General features: G+C 42.1%; 3 protein-coding genes and 1 long non-coding RNA gene across 8 annotated transcripts in view; 3 read left to right on the top strand and 1 right to left on the bottom strand.

The window, feature by feature from the left end:
* Nucleotides 1-782: 782 nt before the first annotated feature.
* Nucleotides 783-7,681, top strand: poglut1 (protein O-glucosyltransferase 1). Its single transcript, XM_050063678.1, has 11 exons — nt 783-914; nt 1,553-1,643; nt 1,788-1,931; nt 2,017-2,152; nt 2,253-2,374; nt 2,543-2,602; nt 2,807-2,906; nt 3,759-3,817; nt 5,155-5,322; nt 5,523-5,579; nt 5,656-7,681. Exons 1-11 carry the CDS (start codon nt 842-844, stop codon nt 5,810-5,812), a joined length of 1,167 nt encoding a protein of 388 aa, XP_049919635.1. The 5' UTR covers nt 783-841; the 3' UTR covers nt 5,813-7,681.
* An 83-nt stretch (nt 7,682-7,764) lies between these two features.
* On the top strand, nt 7,765-16,075 carry timmdc1 (translocase of inner mitochondrial membrane domain containing 1). Of its 3 annotated transcripts, none has more exons than XM_050063681.1 (8): nt 7,765-8,037; nt 9,081-9,436; nt 9,817-9,982; nt 10,414-10,502; nt 10,807-10,874; nt 13,271-13,349; nt 14,745-14,855; nt 14,959-16,075. In XM_050063681.1, exons 2-8 carry the CDS (start codon nt 9,102-9,104, stop codon nt 15,107-15,109), a joined length of 999 nt encoding a protein of 332 aa, XP_049919638.1. In that variant the 5' UTR covers nt 7,765-8,037; nt 9,081-9,101; the 3' UTR covers nt 15,110-16,075. The 3 variants fall into 3 exon arrangements, with proteins under 3 accessions (XP_049919638.1, XP_049919636.1, XP_049919639.1); XM_050063679.1 differs by having other exon boundaries at nt 7,766-7,935; XM_050063682.1 differs by lacking the exon at nt 7,765-8,037 and adding an exon at nt 8,087-8,289.
* On the bottom strand, nt 10,881-17,804 carry LOC126402034 (uncharacterized). Its single transcript, XR_007571149.1, has 3 exons — nt 17,666-17,804; nt 14,270-14,369; nt 10,881-11,645 (listed from the first exon to the last, which is right to left on the bottom strand). It is a non-coding gene; the product is annotated as an uncharacterized LOC126402034 (long non-coding RNA).
* Nucleotides 15,844-21,684, top strand: part of LOC126402031 (ATP-binding cassette sub-family C member 4-like) — a 24,580-nt gene continuing 18,739 nt past the window's right edge. Inside the window, exons 1-2 of one of the 3 annotated variants that reach the window (XM_050063676.1) lie at nt 15,844-15,983; nt 20,816-20,926. In XM_050063676.1, coding sequence (XP_049919633.1) covers nt 20,871-20,926 — 56 coding nt within the window. In that variant the 5' untranslated portion in view covers nt 15,844-15,983; nt 20,816-20,870. Of the gene's footprint in view, nt 15,984-17,634; nt 17,849-20,815; nt 20,927-21,684 lie in introns of those variants that run through there. The other 2 variants (XM_050063675.1, XM_050063677.1) reach the window with 2 other exon arrangements.

The following is a 21,684-nucleotide window of genomic DNA, read 5'->3' as shown; positions in this document are numbered from 1 at the left end:
CAACGATTATACTGATATATGCACTGGAAAATGAAATCTCATGCTGTAAAATGAAGGAGGAATTTATTTATTGAGACAGGCAAGCTGTGAATGTGACTATGAAAAGGCAGGTTTTGTGAAGCGTATCCTTTAAATAACTTTAGTGTAGTTGATTCTGGTCATTTTATAAGCTATTAAACTCAATTATGTAGAAGGACAAATAATAAAGAAAGAGTAATTACATTGAAGCAGTGATGATACAAAGCAAAGGAAGTTTTGCTGCTCCAAATGTGGGCTAAAACCTTACCTTTTTACAGTATGTTTATACTGTTCCCTTTAGATTAGTACAATGAAAGTAAAAGAAAGAAACAAACAAAATATATGTATAGTATCTTTACCTAGAAGTCCCAAACAAAGATCCATGTACTAGTGTTCATAACTTTAATGACTTTAATATTTGTCAGTCATCTTGTTTTTACATATATTTGTAAAATCTATTAAATGTATTACACATTTTCATTACTTTTTTAGAACTATTACACTTATGCATCTTTGTTTTGAATTTGTAGCCTACTAATGTTTGTTTTTGTCACTCTAATATGGAACTTCTGGATAAAGTCTGGAAGCATCTTATTTTTTATTTTATACAATAACTGTGCAGCTTTGAAGTCCACCAGTTCTGTTCATTTGAGAGCATGTGATTTTAGAAATATTTTGGTCGAGTTTTCTGAACATTACGGTAACATAACCCATAGATTTTCGTTGTGCGCATTACCGTAATGGCTGTGTTCAGGCAGAAGTAACAGATCACAGATCCCGCTTTGTTTCTCCTCCTCAGACAGCGCTGGAGGATAGAGAGAAAATGAAGCGCTCTTGGCTGTGGAGATTTTTAATACTGCTGCAAGTTTATGTGTTATGTTTGGTTCCCGCGTCAGGTAATAACATATTTGAACAAATACGACTCATGAAACAATGTTTAAAAGTGGTAATAAGAGTTTGTTCGCGTTTTGTTTCGCTGTGCCAACTTGAGGTAACTTTTGATGTTGGAGTCATTCATCAATTCACGAGCTAGCTAACAAACGTTAGCCTGCGAGCTAACTCAGCGAAGCTAACTGTGCTAACTTTAAGGTTCGGATGAAGAGACATTTCGCTTACAGTAACATTGTAAAATAAGTTTCATATTAATTAAGATATATTCTATGAGGCTGGGCGTGGTTTTGGCAACAGGTCGGCTAAAGCTAGTTAGCCTTAATAGATGTTCTGGCTGGCTGCCCTGACAGATAAAGACACAGTATATTTACGCTACAGTTGTAACATGAGGTCATGATGTACTGTGTGGAATAGTAAATAAAGTCAGTGATGAAAGCAGGATATTTGAGGGCCCTCTAGGACACTGAAACTCCCCCCTGACCCACTAGCCTTGTTAGAGTCAGCCTCATTGGGGATACTGACCTGATACTGACCCAATAAGCCCTCCGTTCCCTAACTGGATGAATCAGTCTCGTGACCCATCGGTAGATGCTTGGATTGGTCCAACGTGACAATCTAATCTGACACCATTTGCCACTTTTAGGTCAACAGTGGAAGAACATTAGAGACAAGATTTCTGATGCTGTTAAAGGGCACACTCCATGCAACCCAGTCAACTGTAGCTGCCATCTAAGGTGAGTGCGATGCCAACGTGACTGTATGTATCCGCATGTATTGTGGATGGATAGTTGCTGCACCACCTTTGTGCAGGTTTAATTTTTGAATGTGGACTTGATCATTTTTCTGTCCCCTCTCCTCTGCCACACTTTCTGTCCCAGTGTCCTACAAGATGACTTGCGGCCCTTTAAAGGCAGAATCTCTGAGGATCTCATGGCTGCGACTGTTCAGAGAGGGGTGGGCACCCACTATCAGATCATCGGACACAAGTTGTACAGAGAACCCAACTGTATGTTTCCTGCCAGGTAAGGAGGTACCTGATGTTTTTTTATTATACATCTGTATACAGCTGTTTGTTTGCTCTGCCTAAATCCATCTTTCACTTTTCAGGTGCAGTGGGGTGGAGCATTTCATCTTGGAGGTGATTGACAGGTTACCTGACATGGAAATGGTGGTAAATGTCAGGGATTACCCTCAAGTCCCCAGCTGGGTGCAGCCAACCCTGCCTGTCTTCTCTTTCAGTAAGGTCAGACTTTGTGCATTTGTTTTGTGCACACTTAAAAACACACAAATATTTATTAAACGCAATAACTGGTTTGTACATGTGTCATGTTTGATTTAAGTAGACGGCAGACTACCAGGACATCATGTACCCTGCATGGACATTTTGGGAGGGAGGGCCTGCTGTGTGGCCCATATACCCCACTGGACTGGGTAGATGGGATCTAATGAGGGATGACCTTAAAAAGTAAGGTTTAGCACCTTTTTATATTCTAATTTAGTGGCATGAATCATTCATTTAGTATTCACAAAATAAGATATTGGTCAATGGAACTCTTAAATGATAGTATTTGCAGATGTAGCTTGTGAAGTATATAATTTAGGTGTGCCTTATCCATACGATGTGTTGTGGTAGGTCTGCAGAACAGTGGCCATGGAAACAGAAAGAGTCCAGAGGATTTTTCAGAGGCTCCAGGTCAGTCTGCCAGTCCTGTTACTTTATTAGTTTGTGTAATTATGTGACATTATATAACAATACAGTTGTTTTCGTGACAATTATTGTCACATTTTCTTTGGTAGTAACTCTTTTGTCAGCTGTCTTCTCACCACAGTTGACTGCAAAGTTCAGACGAATTATAAGGTGACTGTTTCGTCACTCTTTTCTCTGTTTCTTCAATAGAACCAGTCCAGAGCGCGACCCTCTGATTCTTTTGTCCAGAGAAGCTCCAGAGCTGGTGGATGCAGAGTACACAAAAAACCAGGCCTGGAAGTCTGAGAGGGTCAGTCATACTGAAACCACATCAGAGTTAAATCCATTCATAATGATTATTTTTGTTTCTAAGTGACTAATGGAAGCAGTAATGTTCGAAATTGGTCCAGTATTGAGCTTCAGTGCTGTAGAGGTGAGTTTTGTCCACTAACAGTGCTTGTGTTTGCCACTGACAGGCTCAGATATCTATTAGAGCTTAGATCGGGCCCAAAAAATTCAGCCCGAGCCTGTGCACGTTATGTCCGGGACCGGCCCGGCCCGTCCAATTAACTGTAATTATGGGCCCGAGCCCGATTTAAACCCAACATTTTTCAATAAGTTGGCTGTTATAATTAACGCTAAGGACACACCAAGCGCGTTAGTGCTGCGGAAGTCCTGCGAGTATACTCGCAGGCGCTTGACTGTCCACACAGGCAGCGCATTTCTCCTNCTCTCTCTCTCTCTCTCTCTCTCATATCTGACCAGCCCAGCCTGGGCCCGTCAGAGGGGTGGGGGGTCCCGGCCCGACCTGGCTTGGGCCCGCGGGCCGGGTCGGGCCAGACTCGGGCTCGGGCAGAGAATCTAAGCTCTAATAGCTATTCTAAGCTTCTGACAGCTCATGAAAAGTATCTCCATAGAGATAGTCCTTTCTGTTAAAGAGAACTCGAAACAGCCCCGAAATTGCCATAGCTAAAAATCACAGATCTGTTCTGACGGTCACACACAGCTCCTTTAAAGCATGAGGACAGTTTGACAAAGTGACACACCACACTGACTTTTGATAACACTCCTGTGACTTTTCTTTTATTTAGACTCAAAGAGGAAATCTAAAAGTCAGTCTGTGTTACTTGTTTACCAACCTGTGTTTTTCTGTGTGTTTCAGGACACACTAGGGAGACCCCCAGCCAAAGAAATCCCCCTGGTCGATCACTGCAAATACAAGTAAGCTGGATTTTTGGCTCTGGGACAAAGTGTGACTTTTAATATGGCAGCTTGTTAGATGGCAACAGCTTCACTAAATGTGTTGTGCATGGGCGTAGCGGACGCGGGGTACACGTGGGACATGTCCCTCGTACTTTTTACTCTCCGTTGTTGCTGCCGATTGATTTGTTCACCGAGTGATTCGTCACACGGTAGGCAGTCCCTCCCTGCACCCTGGCTGCTGAGCTCAACTGAACTGAGAAATGAACGAATCAGTTCCGGAAGTGATTCAATTCAGTACGTTCACTCAACAGATTCGTTCTTTTGAATGATTCGTTTGCGAACGACACAACACTATTACACAGACGAGACGTGTGCTGCTGGGCAGTGCTGCTGTGTGTTAACTATGTTAAGCAAAACAACCAGCAAGAAGCAAAAAACCTTGCACAGTTTCTTGTAGTTTCTCGCATGTAGATAATGTTAGCTAAATGATGGCTAATTATTAGATGCCAGTATCAAGTTAAGCTAGTTAACAAGAATACTAATGTTATTGTTACCAATGTTAAATCGCTTGCTAGCTAGTTTCATGCTAGGAATAAACCCACTCCTCCTTAATTTCTGTGCAGAACTTGTGCTCACTATTGCTTTCCACATATTTTTAAAAAATCTTTATTGCCACAATATAAAGAGCAGGGTCAGGGAGGAGACAGTGGACCAGAGGCCAGCAAGGATGATCATGCATGGTCTTCACAGGTGAGGAGAGATTATAACTGGCTGAGAGAAGATATCTATAGCATAAAAGTGACTTTGCGAGTAATTTCCACACGTGTGTTACCACTACTATTCTTAATTCTATTTCTAAATTTTGCTTTGTACATTTATTATCTATATTATTGCAATAGATAGAAGAGGGACAGGGAGAAACCAGGCAGGACAGGGACCTGACAGCAGCACCAATTACCAGCCCACGGCTTCACAGATAAGGAGAAATTATAACTGGCTAAGGAAATGTCTGTAGGATAAGAGTGACTCTAAGATTAATTTTCACAGCTATTTCAGAACTACTCTAAAATGTTTTTTGTCTGTATTGCAATAGGTAGCACAGGGACAAGGCCATGTGTCAGGACAGAGACCAGGCTTATGTTATGTCTATGTCTATCTTAAATTATGTGGCTTATTACCCTGTTACCTTGTCACTTCCATTTTGTAAGCTAATAACTTGCTAACAGGAATGGTGTTTTACTGAACTTGGATGATAAATCACTCAATAGACCTCAATTTGTCCCCCTCACTTCTGAAATAGTGTCTCCGCCCCTGGTGTTGTGACCAGTTTTAACAGTCCCTCCCTACACTTGCAGATATTTATTCAACTTCCGAGGTGTGGCAGCCAGTTTCCGCCTCAAACACCTCTTCCTCTGTGGTTCCCTGGTGTTTCATGTGGGGGATGAATGGCAGGAGTTTTTCTACCCTCAGCTCCAGCCCTGGGTCCACTACATCCCAGTCCAGCAGGATCTCTCTGACGTCAGGTACAACAAGTCCACATGTATCCCCTCACACATTTGATATTTACAAAAAACGCTCTTTTATCGTGTTATGATTATGAACGTTGGTACTTCAATCAGGTGTGTTCAGGTTTTCAGGGTGTAAATTCTAATATACTTTGGTCTGAACTTCGTCTGTATGTGTGCTAAATGTTGATATGTCTTTACATGTTCTGTCTCCTCAGGGAACTCCTGCAGTTTGTCAAAGAGAATGATGACATTGCACAGGAGATTGCCACAAGGTAGCGGATCATACAAAAGTTACGCACTGTCCATTTCTCATCCCAACAGAACTGACGTTTCTCTCCTTGCCCACAGGGGTAAAGAATTCATCCTCGACCACCTGCGGATGCAAGATGTGTCCTGCTACTGGGAGAGACTCCTCACTGAGTTCAGCCGTCTTCTCACCTACAAACCCAAGAGAAAGAGCAACTACAACCAGGTTGTCCACAGACCTAGCAAGACGGAGCTATAAGAGTGAGACTCTGCAGGACCAGGGCAGCTGTAGTGAAGGGAAACTCTAGATAATGAATGTAATCACTGCAGCACTACGTAGGATTTCCTTCAATGTTACATGTTAGTTTTGGCAAAAGCTCATCTAAAGTCAAAAGCTTTGTCCAGGTAGTTCTCACATTTATGTGCGTTGAGTCCAGTGTTTTAGTCTCATGTGCAGCACGGTTGGACCATGTGTTACTGTTACAGGGCACAAAGCTTGGTATTCCACAGTCAAAAGTATAGTTTAGTATGTTGACTGTGGATGCTGCCATACCTTCAGGTGCCACTAGATGTCTTACATGCCAACTCTGAGTCATTTATCACTCTGGTTCATTTAGTGGATCAATTTTTATGGCTGCTGTCTACACTCACAATCAAAGTAACATCTACTATATGTTAGCTGTGTTTTAAGACTTCATCAAGTTCAGTTTGCTCATCACGACGAATACTCTTCAGCCCCTAAAAAAAGGAGTATGATGTCTTCTGTGGCTCTGAAGGGACAGAAAATAACTAGTGATATCATTGGGGTTATTTTGTCTTCGACTTGGAGACTACACTTTTCTTTTTAGGAAAAGCTACATCTTAACTGGGGCTGTGGTGTTTGAATAATATGGTAGGGAGTGTCAAATGAAATATCATCTGACTTTTTTAAAAACAAAAAAATCTGTCTCTTATGAATTGTTGGATTGACCCTTAAACATGTTTTGTAAAGACTTTATGTTGTTTTGTAACATTAATCACGAATGACTGGGCTTAAGACAGATTTTCATGAGAATCAGACTACTTGCAGAAAGCTGCTTAAAAGTGTAACTATTTTTTGTTTTGAATTTGTATTTGAGCATCAACTTGGTTACCCCTAGTGACGTGCGAGGACTAAATGTGAGAAGTTCAGTGCCTTGCTCAAGTTAAATCTGGCCTGGCGACCACTCACCAAAATCTAATGAAGATATTGCCCTTTCAGCTGTGAAGCAACTAAAACTCAACTTTTAGGTACTTGAAGTGTGAGGTTGACTTTCAACTGGTGCTCAAATATCCATGCAAGATGTGCCAATAATATTAATCACAAATGCCATGCTGTTACATTTGCAATGCAGCCAATTGTAGTGTAAGGCTTCCCGGAAACAGTGCACCACATGGAACACTTGTTTGCAATATCTTGATCTGGGCTTTTTGTATGAAGAAAATATGGGAGATATTCTACCCAAGCACCCAGATATTTACTCAGTTTATCAATAGAAATGGAAGTAATGTGGAGCCTTACACAGGAGCTTTGCTACCCTCTACTGGACAAATGAAGGAACTCCAGCAGCCCTTCACCAAATGTCATTGCAACATGTCCATGTACTGTTTGATTTACTTGTCAGTGTCTGCATTTGGATGGGTTCTGCCATACCTCTGATAACTTGAAAGCACAAAAGAGTCATTCAGAGCCACCACTTCATTCCACACTAAGTGCCAACAGTTAGCAATAATAACAGAGTAAATATTTCATGTGCAGAGTTTCCTAAAAAGAAAAACACTCTTAATTGTTTTTACCTCTTGAAAAGAATGTGTCTAATGTTGACAGGTGATAGATGATGTAAAGTTGATGCAGGATAATGTTGAATATGTTGTAGTATTCACATTGTGCTGTGAACAACGAGATTCTCACTGATGTAAGATTATTTTTTACACTATTGTAAAGAACTGTGGTAATAAAAAAAGCTGGTCCATTAGTATGAATTGAATATGAGTCGAATTGACCAAAAAGCTGTGATGCTGCGCCTGGTCAGAGTGTAACATCCAGGTTGTTGTGGCTTGTGCAGCATTTTGTTTTTGTGTCAATAAAAAGTTTGTCTCTTCAAACATCCCTGATCTTGTAGCGTGCTGTTCAGTCCTCCACTGGCAGGGGCGCTGTGTTTCTGGTGTGTGTCGCTGTGGGCCGGGTCAGAGGTCGGAGCACCGGCAGCTCGTCGGAAAGTCACCGTTTAGAAACAAACAGCAAAAGGACAATTATGAAAAACAGAAATATGGACACCAACTAGAATTAATGAGTCTTAACTAGGGCTGCTGTGCTTCATAAAACAAACGGTTAACTGTAGAGAAATTCTGCGCCGCTTGCTGGTAAGCTGCTCCTTTAAATCACAGATGACAGAAGCTAATAGCAGGCTACATGCTAACGCTACAGCTCCCATTATCGGACAGACATGATGATTTAACATAACGGTTAGTTTTTTGACAACAAAAATATATAACCAGACGATTGCAATTAAAGCCTTCATTTTACACGCCATGGACAATTATAATGTTAGGTAGTAGGGTATTTGTATTACAGAAATGTGTGAGTGTTTGTAGCCGAGCTAGCAGCAGTGTAAAGTGAGACCTGACACAGGTGTACAGTATCAAACTAATTAGGGGAAAAGTCAGCAAGTGAACAGACGCTGTGCAGGACGCCTATTAACATCAGCTTGGCTGCAGGTGACTTTATTTTCATTAGTTGTTGATATTCCAAATATATCATCAATAAGAAATGTATTGTATAAGATGATACAAGTATCGGCAAACGCCCATTTCAAGTTCACAGTCGAAAATATGCTAATTTTCTAACATAGAGTTAATCGCTCAGTATATTTTAATGCTGTTTGAAGTTGACAAACAGAAACGTCACGTTAATCTATTTTAGGTCGGTTATCACCTTTTGGGTACATTACATTTTAAGGGGTCCTCACTTTATGAATCAACAAAGAAGGACACAAAGCAGGATGTGTGCAAATTAAAAAGCTATGGAACAAAATTTGGATTTGAAAAGTTGTTTCTCATTTTATGTTCACTTCTTTCTTAACAAAAAAACCCTGAAAATTGTTACTTTTTATGTAATTTCTTACCACAGAAGACAGAAATCATTATTGGGTGGCATTTCCCAAGTCACAAGATAACTTTGTAAAGATTCTTTGACCTTATGTATTTCTCTTTGACCCTGGACCAGCCAGCACACCCTGCTCAGAGGACCTGACTCCCAGCAGCTCGTTGAAACATCAGTGACGCACTTTGAAGTCAATAAAGAAATCTTTCCCCAGAAAGTCTGCTTGTGTGCCCAGTGTGTTTTGATAGGACTGCACCATTTAACAGCTGCTGAGCTGAACAGCCTGTGTAGCCCTGCCAGGATTTCATTTGCCTTAAGGCTGTTTATTTTGAGGATGGAGCTTAAGTCGAGGCAGAGAGTGCAACATCCCAACCCATGGCCATGTGTTTCTGCCTCTCTGCTGCAGCCCAATGCCAGCTGAAGCGTGATGCATCCAGAGCAGCCCAGAACGGGCTTCGCCCTGCAGAGACGACAGGCAGATTCAGCCCCTCGGGGCACGTTGAGCACCGGCCTACTGCAGGGCCTCATCCAGAGTGCCAGGCCTCCTTCCTTCTGCTTCCTGCTCCCCAGGGTCCATGCAGCTGATGTGGCTGCTGCCCAGCCTGCACAGATGCCCTCTCCCTCCTCCTCCTCCTCCTCCTCCTCCACCACCAGTCCTGCTCCTGCACCCATCCCCTCTTCCAGCACCATGCCAAGAATCATAGGCAAGCCAGAATTCCCAGACACAGGATGGGACCGTATCAAGGACCTCTTTGACATAGAGTTGGTATTTCAGTTTCCTCTTTACTTTTCTTCTTCTTCTCTTACTTTTGAACTCACTTTGTGACAGAGAATGTCAGAAAATAGTGACTGTGCAGGAGTTTTCTCAGTTTTATTCATATTATGCTTCCCTCTAACATTTTTCATTAAAGTTACCAGCTACAGCATTTATGTGCTTAATAATCTCCGCATGCTCACTGCTGTGTTTCTCGGACAGGTTTTTAGTTCGTTTTCTTGCCTCCTCATTTAAAGTTTGAATAACTTCTTTAGGTCTTTTTAGCAGTTACCTTTCTGACACTGCAGTTTCAGTTGTGTCTAAAGATGAGGAATAATTGGCATTGACTATGTCCTCAAAAGAAAATGTGGCTCTTGTCTCCCTGCAGTGCAACACAGAGGTACCCAGAGGAGCTGACCAACGTGGTAAAGAGCGGGTTAGTTGGCGCACTTGCAGGCTTGCTCTACGGAGGCCTGCCAGCAGCTTTCCAAGCCAAGCAGAGGTATATCCAAGTCAGCCAGGCGGAAATCTACACCAGCAGAGTGGACGCAGTGGTAAGTGGGCAAGTGGCAGAAAGTAGCTCAGTCCGTAAGACCAAGACCACCTCCTTCCTTCTCTCTTTCTTCTTCTTCACCTTGTTCTCCTTCTTCTTGTTTTTCTTACTCTTATTGTTGTTCTTCTTCTTATTATTATTATTATTATTGGAGTGCCTGCATTGTCTTCTTGTTTATCCTGCTCTTCCCCAGTTTTCCAGGAGCACCCAACACATGATCTACATATGAGTGTAGCGCAACCACTCATCTCTTTTTCCACTGATCAGTTAGTGTTGTGCTGTAAATTGTGACACTTATTGCAACAATTGCTGATTAAGTTCCAGTAGAAACTGACTGCACTCCTGGGAACCTTTTTAATAGATGATATTAACTGTAATGTTTTGGCCTCATGGTAATCCCACAGCAGTAACCTTATTGTGTGTCTAATTCAGCGCTCAGCCCATAATGCAGCAGTCCGGGGCTTTGTGAGGTACGGATGGAGGTGGAGCTGGAGAGTGGCTGCTTTTGTCACCCTATTCAAGTAAGCAAACAATGATTATCTTGTCTTTTCTGATCTTTTCATCTTAGACAATGAACATGAAAATATTTTACTCTATGTAAGGAACTTCTTACAAAGGAGGCATTTAACGCCGACAGATAAGCTGCATTTGATTCAGCAATTTCCCTGTAAACTAAGCTCAGCTGAAGTCAAGGCAAAGCATGTTTTTGTACAGCACCTTTAAATGTGGGTGATTCAAAGTGCTTTAAGGGAACATGTATGAGAAAAACAAGGCAAGTCTAACCGTCTGTTACTCGTGTGTCTGTCTGTTCCCTTTCCTCTCTAGTTCTGTCAGCACAGGGCTATCTGTGTACCGAGACAAGTATGCCCTCAGCCATTATGCTGCAGCTGGAGGTGAGTCACATTGGCATCAACGGGACCTGATCAGACCTCGTTTTTAAACCTTTATTTGCCCAGGAAAGCTGACTGAGTGCACTTGCTGTGTCACAACAACACTGCTCACATTCGCACATTTCTGTCAGGGAGTTGTTATCCGAACTCAGTGTTTGTCCAGGGGCCTGTTGTTCGAAACCTAGATAAGGGATTAAGCCGGGATATGTTGGTTATCCTGGCTTAATTTAGCGTTGATTCGGTTGTTCGAAAGCAGAGGCACATATGTTGCGATGGATATTTATTCTGTGCACTTAGTCTGGTCCCAACCAGGCTAACAACCAGGCTTAGTTTAGCCTGGTGCCTTATCTGTCCAGTCAGCTGTCACTGTGATCAGAAATCAATGTGTTTTACCGTCATTTCATGTTCTTATGTACGTATTTGCCTCATTTTTGAACAAAATACATTAAGCCTACAATAATAATAAAAAAAAAATATTTAAAACATTATTTTTGTCATAGCCCAAGCATACTTTGACATGCACATATCTTTACCAATAAAAGGATTATGTGTTGGAATAAACATACAAGTAGGTGTATTTGGCATTAACACAATTAGTGGTTATTAGGTAGCATAACTGTGTGACCTTCCCAAATTATATTCCCAGTTAAGTGGATCAATAACTCCAGTGTACTTCACATCAGTGAATGTAAACATGAAGATGAAACCACAATATTCTTTGACCTCATTTTATTTAAATGAAAAATGCTGTGATCAGTCACTGTCTGCTTTGAGCTGTGGAGAGAAAGAGAGAAATAATATTGATTAATACATTGCATCACAGTCATGCTTACAATGTGCATTAAAATCACTTACTACTTTCTCTAGTTTCTTATTTTCTAAGTCCAATTTCCTTAAGGTTTTTCTTTTAATTTGTCAATTTGTATTACACTGTAAGTCAGACAGTCCACATAACACCAATGGTTGATTAATGAATAAATAAAATGATTGATTCCATGTACAGTATACTGGAATAATGTAACTTGTATGAAGAGGGCGGTCCCCCCCCCCGTCCTCCATCATCGGCCTGCCTCGGTTCTGATCCAGGGCGAGCTTTTCTGCTGGTGTGAAATCAGCAGTTGCTTAACTTCCACTGCTCACCTTTAAAGCGAAGTGTACAACTGTTAATTTGTGGAAGGAACTTTAATTGTAATTATGACAGATTCATTTGCGCCGCAAGTGTATTACGCATTCAGTCGGTCCGCAGTTGTTTGCCACGCGCTTTATTATCGCTGCAGTGTTTCCTTTCTTCGTGATTATATCATCGGTGAATCTGTGATCGATCTCGGGGTCTATTTAAGAAAGCCGTGGACGTGCACTCACCTGAATAAGTTACACCTGGCTTGACAAAGCCGTGCCTCCTCAGCCTGGCTAGGTGTTCGAACAACCAATTAAGCCAGGATGGATTTAGGGGAATTTGTCCTGCCTCACTTTTCCACTTATCCTGGATTGGTTAATTCTACTTTCGAACAACAGGCCCCAGAGCAGCTCCACAGTTCACTCCTGTTGTTGCTGCGTACTGTCGGCCTGCAGTTTTATGTGTTGCACTGATGCTGTGTTTATGTTTTAAAAAAAGATTTTAATTGATACCAACACTTTATAATATATGCTTTTGTTAACTGACCTGTTGCAACCCAGTGTATCCTGTTTCCATACAAACGCATTCATCATGTAGTCAAAACCACAGAATGTCATTTAAGTTTGCAAAAGAATATAGTGAAATGGTTACTTGTGAATATGTAAATGTTATTCTAATATAATTCCAAGCTTTTTGAATGAATCCACTGCGACCTCATTGACCCTGCACACTGGACCCTGTTGACTCCCAGAGCAGACAGACACCAATCGATCCCTCTAATATTTATTTTGTGCAAAGTAGTGACACATCATTCCTAGAAAACCAGATTCCTGTGGCACCGAGGGGGTAAGGACACAGACCATGAGCCACAATGTCCTCAGTTCACCTGTGGCTGAGGGGCTTTGTTGCGTGCCATTCCCTTGTCTCTCCAACTCCATTTCCTGTTATCTCTCTGCTACAGCTGTCTAAACAGTGCATAACAACAATGGCCATAAAATATTTAATAAAAAAGAGATTAATCTGAAATTTCACTGTCCAGAAAATGTGATTTTATTTCGGACAGTAATTATGTTTGTGTTCTGCCTGGACACCACTGGTTGTTCACCTCCCAAAAAGTTCAGAGTTAGTAGTAAAATTTCTGGTGCTGATAATAGTTATGAAATGTTTATAATCCTCATTTGACCTGATGACAAATTGTTTAAACACAGACATCATATACCAGCACATTGAGTTATGAATGATAATAATAAAAGTGCGTGTGTGTGTGTGTGTGTGTGAGCAGCTGTGACTGGAGGCCTTTTCAGACTGAACCTGGGCCTGCGAGGGTTGGTGGCAGGGACAATCATCGGAGTAGTGATGGGGTGAGCTTGTTTTCTGCTTCCACACGTGTCCACACAGATCCCTTGATCACCCCAGTAGTTTAACAGTTCAACTTGTTGCAGTCACTAGTCTAGTTTCTCCCCTGACGCATTTCAATCCTCATCACAGACCTGAGTTACATTGTCAGAAGCTGTCATGCATTTATTTTTTAACAGACATGCGTATCTGCTCATGCTTGTGTGCGTGTCCCTGTTCATGGCCGTGTGCTGCAGAGCAGTGAGCACTCTGGCAGCCAGCTGCGCCCCTCCCAGCAACCCTCTGTCACCCAGCTGAACCTCCTCCCACCCCCTACCCCCCACCTCCAACTCTGTTCACAGTGCCAGAGGGACTCATGTGCACTGCAGAGGGCCATGTTTTGGGTACTAGAGCAAGGAGGCAGGCCAAGGCAGCAGCTGCCCTTCTCCATTTATACCATCTCTGTTATTCCAGCCTCTCATCTCCATCTACCATGGTCTGATCTGGACTTATGCTTCACTCCATCTCCTCTCTCTCCTCCACCCTCTCTTCTCCCCCTGTCCCACTTTTCACTCGCTCCTCTGGCCACTTCCAGCTGAGCGCACGGAGCCAAGAGCAGATTTGAATTTGATTGTGTAATGGTGATTGAGTGTGAGGTGTTTGATGGTGTAACAGACTGGAGGGGCTGGTTTGGATTGTCTCTGTGATCATCAGCTCCGTGTTGGCTCAGCCCTAGTCTGTTCTCCTGTTGGCTCCATACTAGCATTGCCTCCTTCTCCTCCTCCTTCTCTCCTCTCCTCACTGTCTGCCTGAGTGACCAGCCACCTGGAGCATTTGATGTGTGCAAACAGGCCCGGCCCTGGCTATGCCAGGTGCAGTCGGGGCAGAAGGGAGCGAAATGAAAGCAGGCAGCTAATCGGAAAGCACATCACACTCCAGATCTCACCCCAGAATGATCCTCTTGTCCGGGAACATGGCAGAGGTGTGACTGGAACTTCTAGGTTGGGCCAGAGGGACTGTAGAGGAGGGCGTGACTTTGTAAGACACTGCGGAGAGGAAATTTGGCACAAAATTATTAATATGGTGCAAGTGACAGACAGCTTGGAAGGGTTATGCAATTAAAGTAGCTGCTTTGACAGAACATAATGTGACGGCTAGGTTTGTTACAAAACAGATTATACAAAACAGATTATACAAAACAGATTATACAATAGCAGGAAGTTTTTTCAGGAATCTTAATCATACCCAGTTTCCCCAGTGTTGATGTGTTCAGTAAAGTGTCAACAGAAATGGTTTCATACGTTACACTGTTGATATTTCTACCTGTAGTTGTGCAGGTAGTAACAACCGTGCTCAGACAACAGAAGTATAAAGTGTAGTTTTTGTTTTACTTGTCATAACATAAGCTAACTTCTGCTCAGGATTCCCACTGGTGCTTTGATCATCAGCATGCAGTCGGTGGCCGGAGAAACTGTCAGAGAGAGGAGGAGGAAAGAGCGCAGGGAGCTTTACGAGCTCAAACTCTCAGAATGGTGAGATATATTATGAAACCTTTCTAATATTATTTGATGCCTTTTGAATTTGGTTGTTATCCTGATGTCTTGCTCACAAGTCACTCTCCTTTCAAATCCCAAGGTCGGCTCGTCTGCAGTTGACAGACGAGTTGATCGGCGATCTGAATGTCAGCACTCAGACAGAGGAAACCAGTAAGGACATGCAAAGGATCCAGGATCTGCTGAGTTTACCGCCGAAGGAGGATGTGACTCAGGACTCATGCAGCGAGTGACAGTCGCTGCCTTACTGCCCGTTATCTGTTGGACATTGAAGGTGGGAGTTCACACACCTGGGAGGATAAATGGGTCTCTTCTTTGGCTGGACTCCACACACCTTCTCTCTAAATGGAAACTGCTTCACATGAGAATCAAAAGACGCTGTTGTACCTCACCAACTACTGTCCTCCAGCTCTGCCTGCTGTATGTGTGTGTGAGCACTGTACATCTATCTCTGTGAGAACCACTTTGACAATTTGGGAAAGCGATTATTTATACATTTGCCAGTGTAAGGATACGACCTGAGAGATTGAGGTCAGGTAACCTTGTTGTGTATCCCCAACAGATGTTTCCCTCGCTTTCAAAATCAGCTCAGCTCATGTTTAATATGGGCTTGTGTCCTTCACTATTGGCTCCTTTATGAATAAACAATAAAACCAAACAAAATTAAAACCACACATTTTTTTGAAACCGTCAGTGTTGTAGCTCCCCGCTCACACTGGCCTGCCAAGACCTGACCTCACCTTTCCTCACAGTGTCAGTTGTTGGCGTAGTTACGGATGCTTGCTCATTATGTTTAGCACACCTAATGTATTGACACCAAACAACAACTGTTTCACAAAATGGCTTTTTCCTCCTCCCCACGTCTGTGTTATGTGTAGTGTGCTTTTGACTTTGCCTCTTGGGCTTTTCAGCAACTAGGTCAAACATAGCCGTGGCCCCTGGTGTAAACAAGATGTGACACAGCAACAGCTGGGGCCAAGGAAGCAGCAGTGACTGCTGACATACAGATGGACAGCCAGCAGAGATAGACTGAGGAACTTGCACTCCAGAGCACAGCTTGGTCGGTGATGATGTCAAGCTTTGAACTATTGCAGGTAGACACTGGAGGTAAGGTTTAGAAATTGATGTTGGCTGTGTCCAAGCATCGCTGAGTTGTGAAAATGGTTTGTCCCGGCATAAAACTTGGAGAAATGTCTTAATCTAAGACCTTCATGATTGTTTGTTGAATGTCAATGTTGGCTAAACCTTAGCTGATCTTGTAAAACCCATTTGCTTAAATGGACACTGGTCCCATCCCATCATGACCAATTACAAACATTCCCTCTGTGTTCTCAGGCGTGCACAGAACAATCTAAAAACAATTTTAGCAAAAACATTATGTGAAACTTTTCAAATTGGGCTTTACTGGCGACTTGACTGACTGCTATCAGAGCATTAACATACATAAATGGGCTCTCGGTTCCCTCTGTTGGTGACTTCTGGAACTGCAAATGTACCCGAGTAAGTACCCTACATTCATTTAAGTTTTTAATAGCATGACAGAATTAAATACTAATTGTCTTAATGTCATAATATAATATTCATACGTATCTCCTATATTAAGTCCTTTGAATGGCATTGTCCTAATGTTTTACAGGACAAATTAATGTGATTTATTTTTTAAACTCTTTGTTAATGAAAACAACCCAGTGTTATTAAATATAAACTGGTTGGCCCACTGAGTGTTTAATATTCCTATTGAGCCGTTATTAACTGATGGTGTTAGCTAATGTAATAACTAATTACTGCATGCTGTACACTGCTGGGTCCTATCAAGATGTAAAACTAAAGACTCCAGTTCCTCACACTGTAGTCTCAGGGGGCCAAGAACCACATCGTGCGCACATCCTCCTGCAGGGATAAGGGGCATGCTGTGAGGAGATCACAAGTTCTTGGTATGCGCTGTACCCAAATCGAAGTAACCAATTAGGGTTTCGTCCATTTTGCCGCCAGGACTTTAGTTTGGCCACATTCCATGTGCCTGCACTCGTGAAAACCCACGTGATGACCACATGGAAAGCATACAGGCGTGACACAAGCATGTTGCGCAGAGGCCGCCTTCAGGGCCTGCTCGTAAACATAAGAATTTTGGAGCGTGCCATGTAATTCATGGCAGTCTAAAGGAGTTAAATTTACAGTGCACTGGTAGCTGTCAGACATCAAGCGCCATAACCAACTTTCATGCACAACAAGCATGTGATTTATGTTAACACTGACTTTAAATGGCAAAAGCTGTAATCAATCGACTCAACATCGCTGACAATAAATTCAACTTTTTTTTGCCATGTCGCCATTATTTTGTTGTGCTGGACAGAATGAGAAAGCATTTTACAGAGATCTCAGTTGCAAGCTCAAGAAATAAATATAAGGACACTAACTCTAAAAACAAACACTAAATACTAAAAGCATCTTCAGCAACAAAACTATGAAAACAGATACTGGCAATAACAGCAAATACTAGAAACAAAGAGTCCCTAAAAACAAACATTTCATCCAAAAACATACTTTTTGACTTTTCATCACACAACTTTAACCACCTGTTGCAACTCAATACAAAGTAATTTCCCCCAAACACTCCTAGGAAAGTAAAGAGTCATTGACTAACCGTAATTTATTGGATGGTGTGTAGCCGGCTAGTAATTACTGCATATTTAAAGAGCACGTAAAGACACCTCAACGCCGACCCGAGTAGCTGCAGCAGCGTCGGTGGAGTCTCAGATTTCCGTGATGTCCGCGAACTACACACATACCTGTAATGAATTATGCCGTGTCTGAGTAAACTGGTGCGCGAAGACACTTGTACGTCTCCCCTCGAGGCGGACGCTCGGGACAGTCGCATGAACAAACTCCCAGACAGTCATGGATATCCTTAAGAAAGAAGAGAAACACAACCCGCTGGCCACCGCCGGCTGTTTATCCAGGGTGTTTCTGTGGTAAGTGATGAACGTTACATTGTTGTGTGTCACAGCATGAGTCATAAATGAGCAGTGAGGTAATAATGCGCAGGGACAAGTAGTGACTGGCACATTTATGACATTGGGTCTGAAGTGCACGTATTAGTTAACTTGTTATAATGGGAGCTGTTGAAGTGGGACTAGAGAAGGGGAAGTATGTCACATATTCAAAGGGACGCTTAAGCTGTAACATGCTTCATTACTTTTTTACTTTTAATTGGAGAAACGGATTCTCACAGCTTTAACTACAAGTTGCAACTCAAAGTAATGTCCCCCACACATTTGTAGGAGAGTAAAGTCATTGACTAGCTGACTGGGTTCACTCAACTATTTACAATTAATGCAACAGCAAAATGTTTATTTCATGTTGCATTCCAATATAATCTTTAAAGAATAAGTTTGTAGTTTATCCAGTCGTGGGCGATAGTGTTTTAATTGTAAAATTCAGCCCAAAATGATAAAGAAAAAAGACATACTGTAAACATGAATTTGAATCAGACAGCAAGAGCTATTAATCTCATTTTGCATCTGCATTTAATGATGCATAAATGCTTTTCAGATTGCATCTGACAAGATAAATCATGGTTGGTACAAGTAGTTGGAGTTGGTGTTTACATTGTGTGTGTGTATGAGCAGCAATTGTGGATGACCCTTGACAAATGAATTGTCCTCTTATCTCAAGATACAAGTAACAACAAGCTTGAGTGTCGTCCCACCTTTACTCCATTGGGCTTGGCCCTTGTTTGGGTTATGAGGGGTGTTAGTCACATATATAGATAAACATGCGTCTGGTCAGTCATGTCAGGTCAGGGTGCAGAAAAATGGATAAAGTAGAGGTATCATTAGATCACACGGTTTGCTTTGTAACAAAGTCAGGGTCTAAGAGTGTCTGTGCTTACAGGTTTCCCTGACCTGTCCCGTTATACGTCAGTTGGATGTACTTTATTCCCTACCGTGGGCACAATAGTAAAAGATTAAAAATTTACTTAAAAGATTAAACAAGGCCACACAAAGTGTCGGTGATATGAAGCTCCCAAAATCAGTCTCAACAATTAATAACCAATATTCTGAGGGTTGAATTGTTGACATTACAGATGTAAATTGAATACAGTGTTGGATGTGGGGCGTTGTACATTCCAATGAAAGTTACTCAGTGGTGCATGAAAGCAAAAAAATTTGACCTCCATGTGTAAAATTACCTGGCTCTTCTGCATTGCTTCCGCATCGATGAGCCAATACAACAAGCCCACTGGTGACCTCTGCCCTCCCAGCGATTAACTTCGCTAATCCTCCCCCTGCCCAGTTTTCCAAAGACTCAAGATATTCCTTTTTGCTACCACCATGCCATATTGTATTGTCTTTTGTTGCAAGTGAGATAAAGCTGATAGATGTTGGGTTCCACCCAGGATGGCAGTGTGTGGGTCTGGTGTGACATCGCAGTTGCATACTTCTGAAAAACACTTAAAATGTATGACCAAGCTTGTTTAGCGTCAGGCAAGACCAAAAGAGGTGGCCCCTTATTTACATTTTAGTGAAAGTGGAGAGGCAGAGGGACAAAAGGAGTTTAGCATAAGAGTAGTGTACCCCATGACACTTAAAATCGAATAAGCTGGTGTCTGGAATTTACGGAGCATTTGTGAATGTCTTTTACGCAGGTTTCCCAGGTTTCATCACCACTCGAGATGCCAAGGTCTTTCTCCCAGGTTTCCTGTGGAGACCTTACTTAAAATGTAGTATATTTGATCTGGAGATAACGTAGATAACGGAAGAAATGCGAATTTGGGAGTGTGTACTTTTCTTTTAACTGATTGAAGGTGGCAAAAGTATTATTGATATAAAGGTCTGCTATTGTGATGATGCCTTTATTTTTCCAAAGCCTACACTTGTTGTCAGTAAGAGAGGATTGGAAGGCATGATTGTGACTAACTGGAGTACAGGCTGACGTTTACGGCAACTTCAATGACTTCCTTATCTGAGACCAGCTTCTTAAAGCACGAGTAACCATAAAGACGTTGTTTGTGATAGTTGGAGGACTGTTGGATGAAAAAAGTAGGGCGGGAAGAGAGCTGTTGGGGAGATCTTGTTCAATTGCATGCCATGAGGGGGTGGAGACAGTGACTTTACCTGGATATGCGTCTTGCCAATACATTGGAGCTCTGCAGCTTGCAGCCCAATAATAGTGTCCCGAGACACTTTTTGTCCCGAGAAGTTGCGGTAAAAGCTCTGTCACAAACAATGTTGGGTTACTTGGTTTGCATCCATGCCTGCTTGCTAGCACTCGTCGTCTTCTTTGTCTCTCTCTTATGCTGGTGGATGGTTCAGTTTCCGCCATTCACTGTCGATCAGAGCAATAGCATGAAATAATTGGCAGAAATGTGCATCACATCACCCTCATGCTTGTGTCCATACATACCGATGTGCAAGATACAAATAAAACAGGGACCTGCTTATCCAAACATTGCTCTTTAGCGCCACTAGTGGTCGCAAACTCCAAAAGGTACCTTTAGTTTTAGTCTAGTCTGCGCCACCTAAAGGCCAGAAAAGCAGCAGCCGCAGAACCTGCAGAAGTATTCCTGTTTATAAACTAAGCATAAAAAGTAAGGAAATTTGTGTTTGGGAGATTATTTCTTTGTTGTAACAATGCTTCTCTGCAATAAATCTTATACCGTTGGAAAGCCTGTTTATTTCCCTTTTAAATGGTGCCACATTTGTAAGGAACATTCATTTGTGGGATGAGCAGCAGAGCTGAGTATGTGGGTTGTGCCCATGAAAAATTGGCCAAATCTTCTCTGCAATTTGCCAAGCAAAATCTATGCAGATTGTCAGGTACAGCACTAATCTAACCTGTCTGATAGACTGATACATGTGACACTGGTGATCCATATTCTGTTCCAGTCATAAACCTCCCTGTGTTTTTTTAACTGCACTAATGACTGTCTGTTTCAGCTGGTTAACCCCGCTGCTGCACCTTGGCCACAAGCGGAGGCTGGAGGAAAGTGACATGTACAGCGTTCTTCCAGAGGATCAGTCTGAAACACTGGGAGAGGAACTACACAGGTATTACATCACTGTGAACAAGTTGTCCTCACTTCTATCTTTTCACCTCTTTACCAGTCAGTTTAAAGTGTTTTCAGAAAAACATCCTGCGTAATGACCTTATTGTTTGCAGAGAGTTTGTTAACCTTCCTACATTTCCCTCTCAGCAATCGAGTAATTTAAAGGGGCAGACTCATAAAGACAGATCTCTATGTTAGGCCTACACAGTTTTTAAACTCTCATGAAATGTCCTTGTGAGTTTTGTTATGTGGACAAGACAAAAAGGAAATTAAGAATTTGGATTTCTAAGCATAAGAGTGGCGTGACAAGCAGGAATGAGAGGTCCCCTGCAGCCAGACACTTGATGTGGAATTTGCAGTCCATGGTTTATGGATTTTGAGGCTGTTGGGGAGGAGGCAGAGACTAAATATCCCGGGGGCATAAATGATGAATTGCGATTGTCTTGTTTTGTTATAAAACACATAGATAATATTGATACATATAACCATTTTCTATGGAAGATCTTCACATCACAAGTTTACATAGATACATACAGTGGTGTGAAAAATGTCTTACTTTTTTGCATGTTTTCCGCACTTAAATGTTTCAGATCATCAAACAAATTTAAACATTAGTCAAAGATAACACAAGTAAACACAAAATGCAGTTTTTAAATGAAGGGTTTTATTAATGAGGAAGAAAAAAATCCAAAGCTACATGGCCCTGTGTGAAAAAGTGTTTGCCCCCCAGCTCCTGTTAAAACATAACTGTGGTTGATC

This window comes from Epinephelus moara, chromosome 15 (genome assembly GCF_006386435.1).
Source record: "Epinephelus moara isolate mb chromosome 15, YSFRI_EMoa_1.0, whole genome shotgun sequence".
In the NCBI taxonomy this organism is placed as follows: domain Eukaryota; kingdom Metazoa; phylum Chordata; class Actinopteri; order Perciformes; family Serranidae; genus Epinephelus; species Epinephelus moara.
Note: the sequence above shows the minus strand (reverse complement) of the source record. Positions and strands in the feature narration are given on the sequence as shown.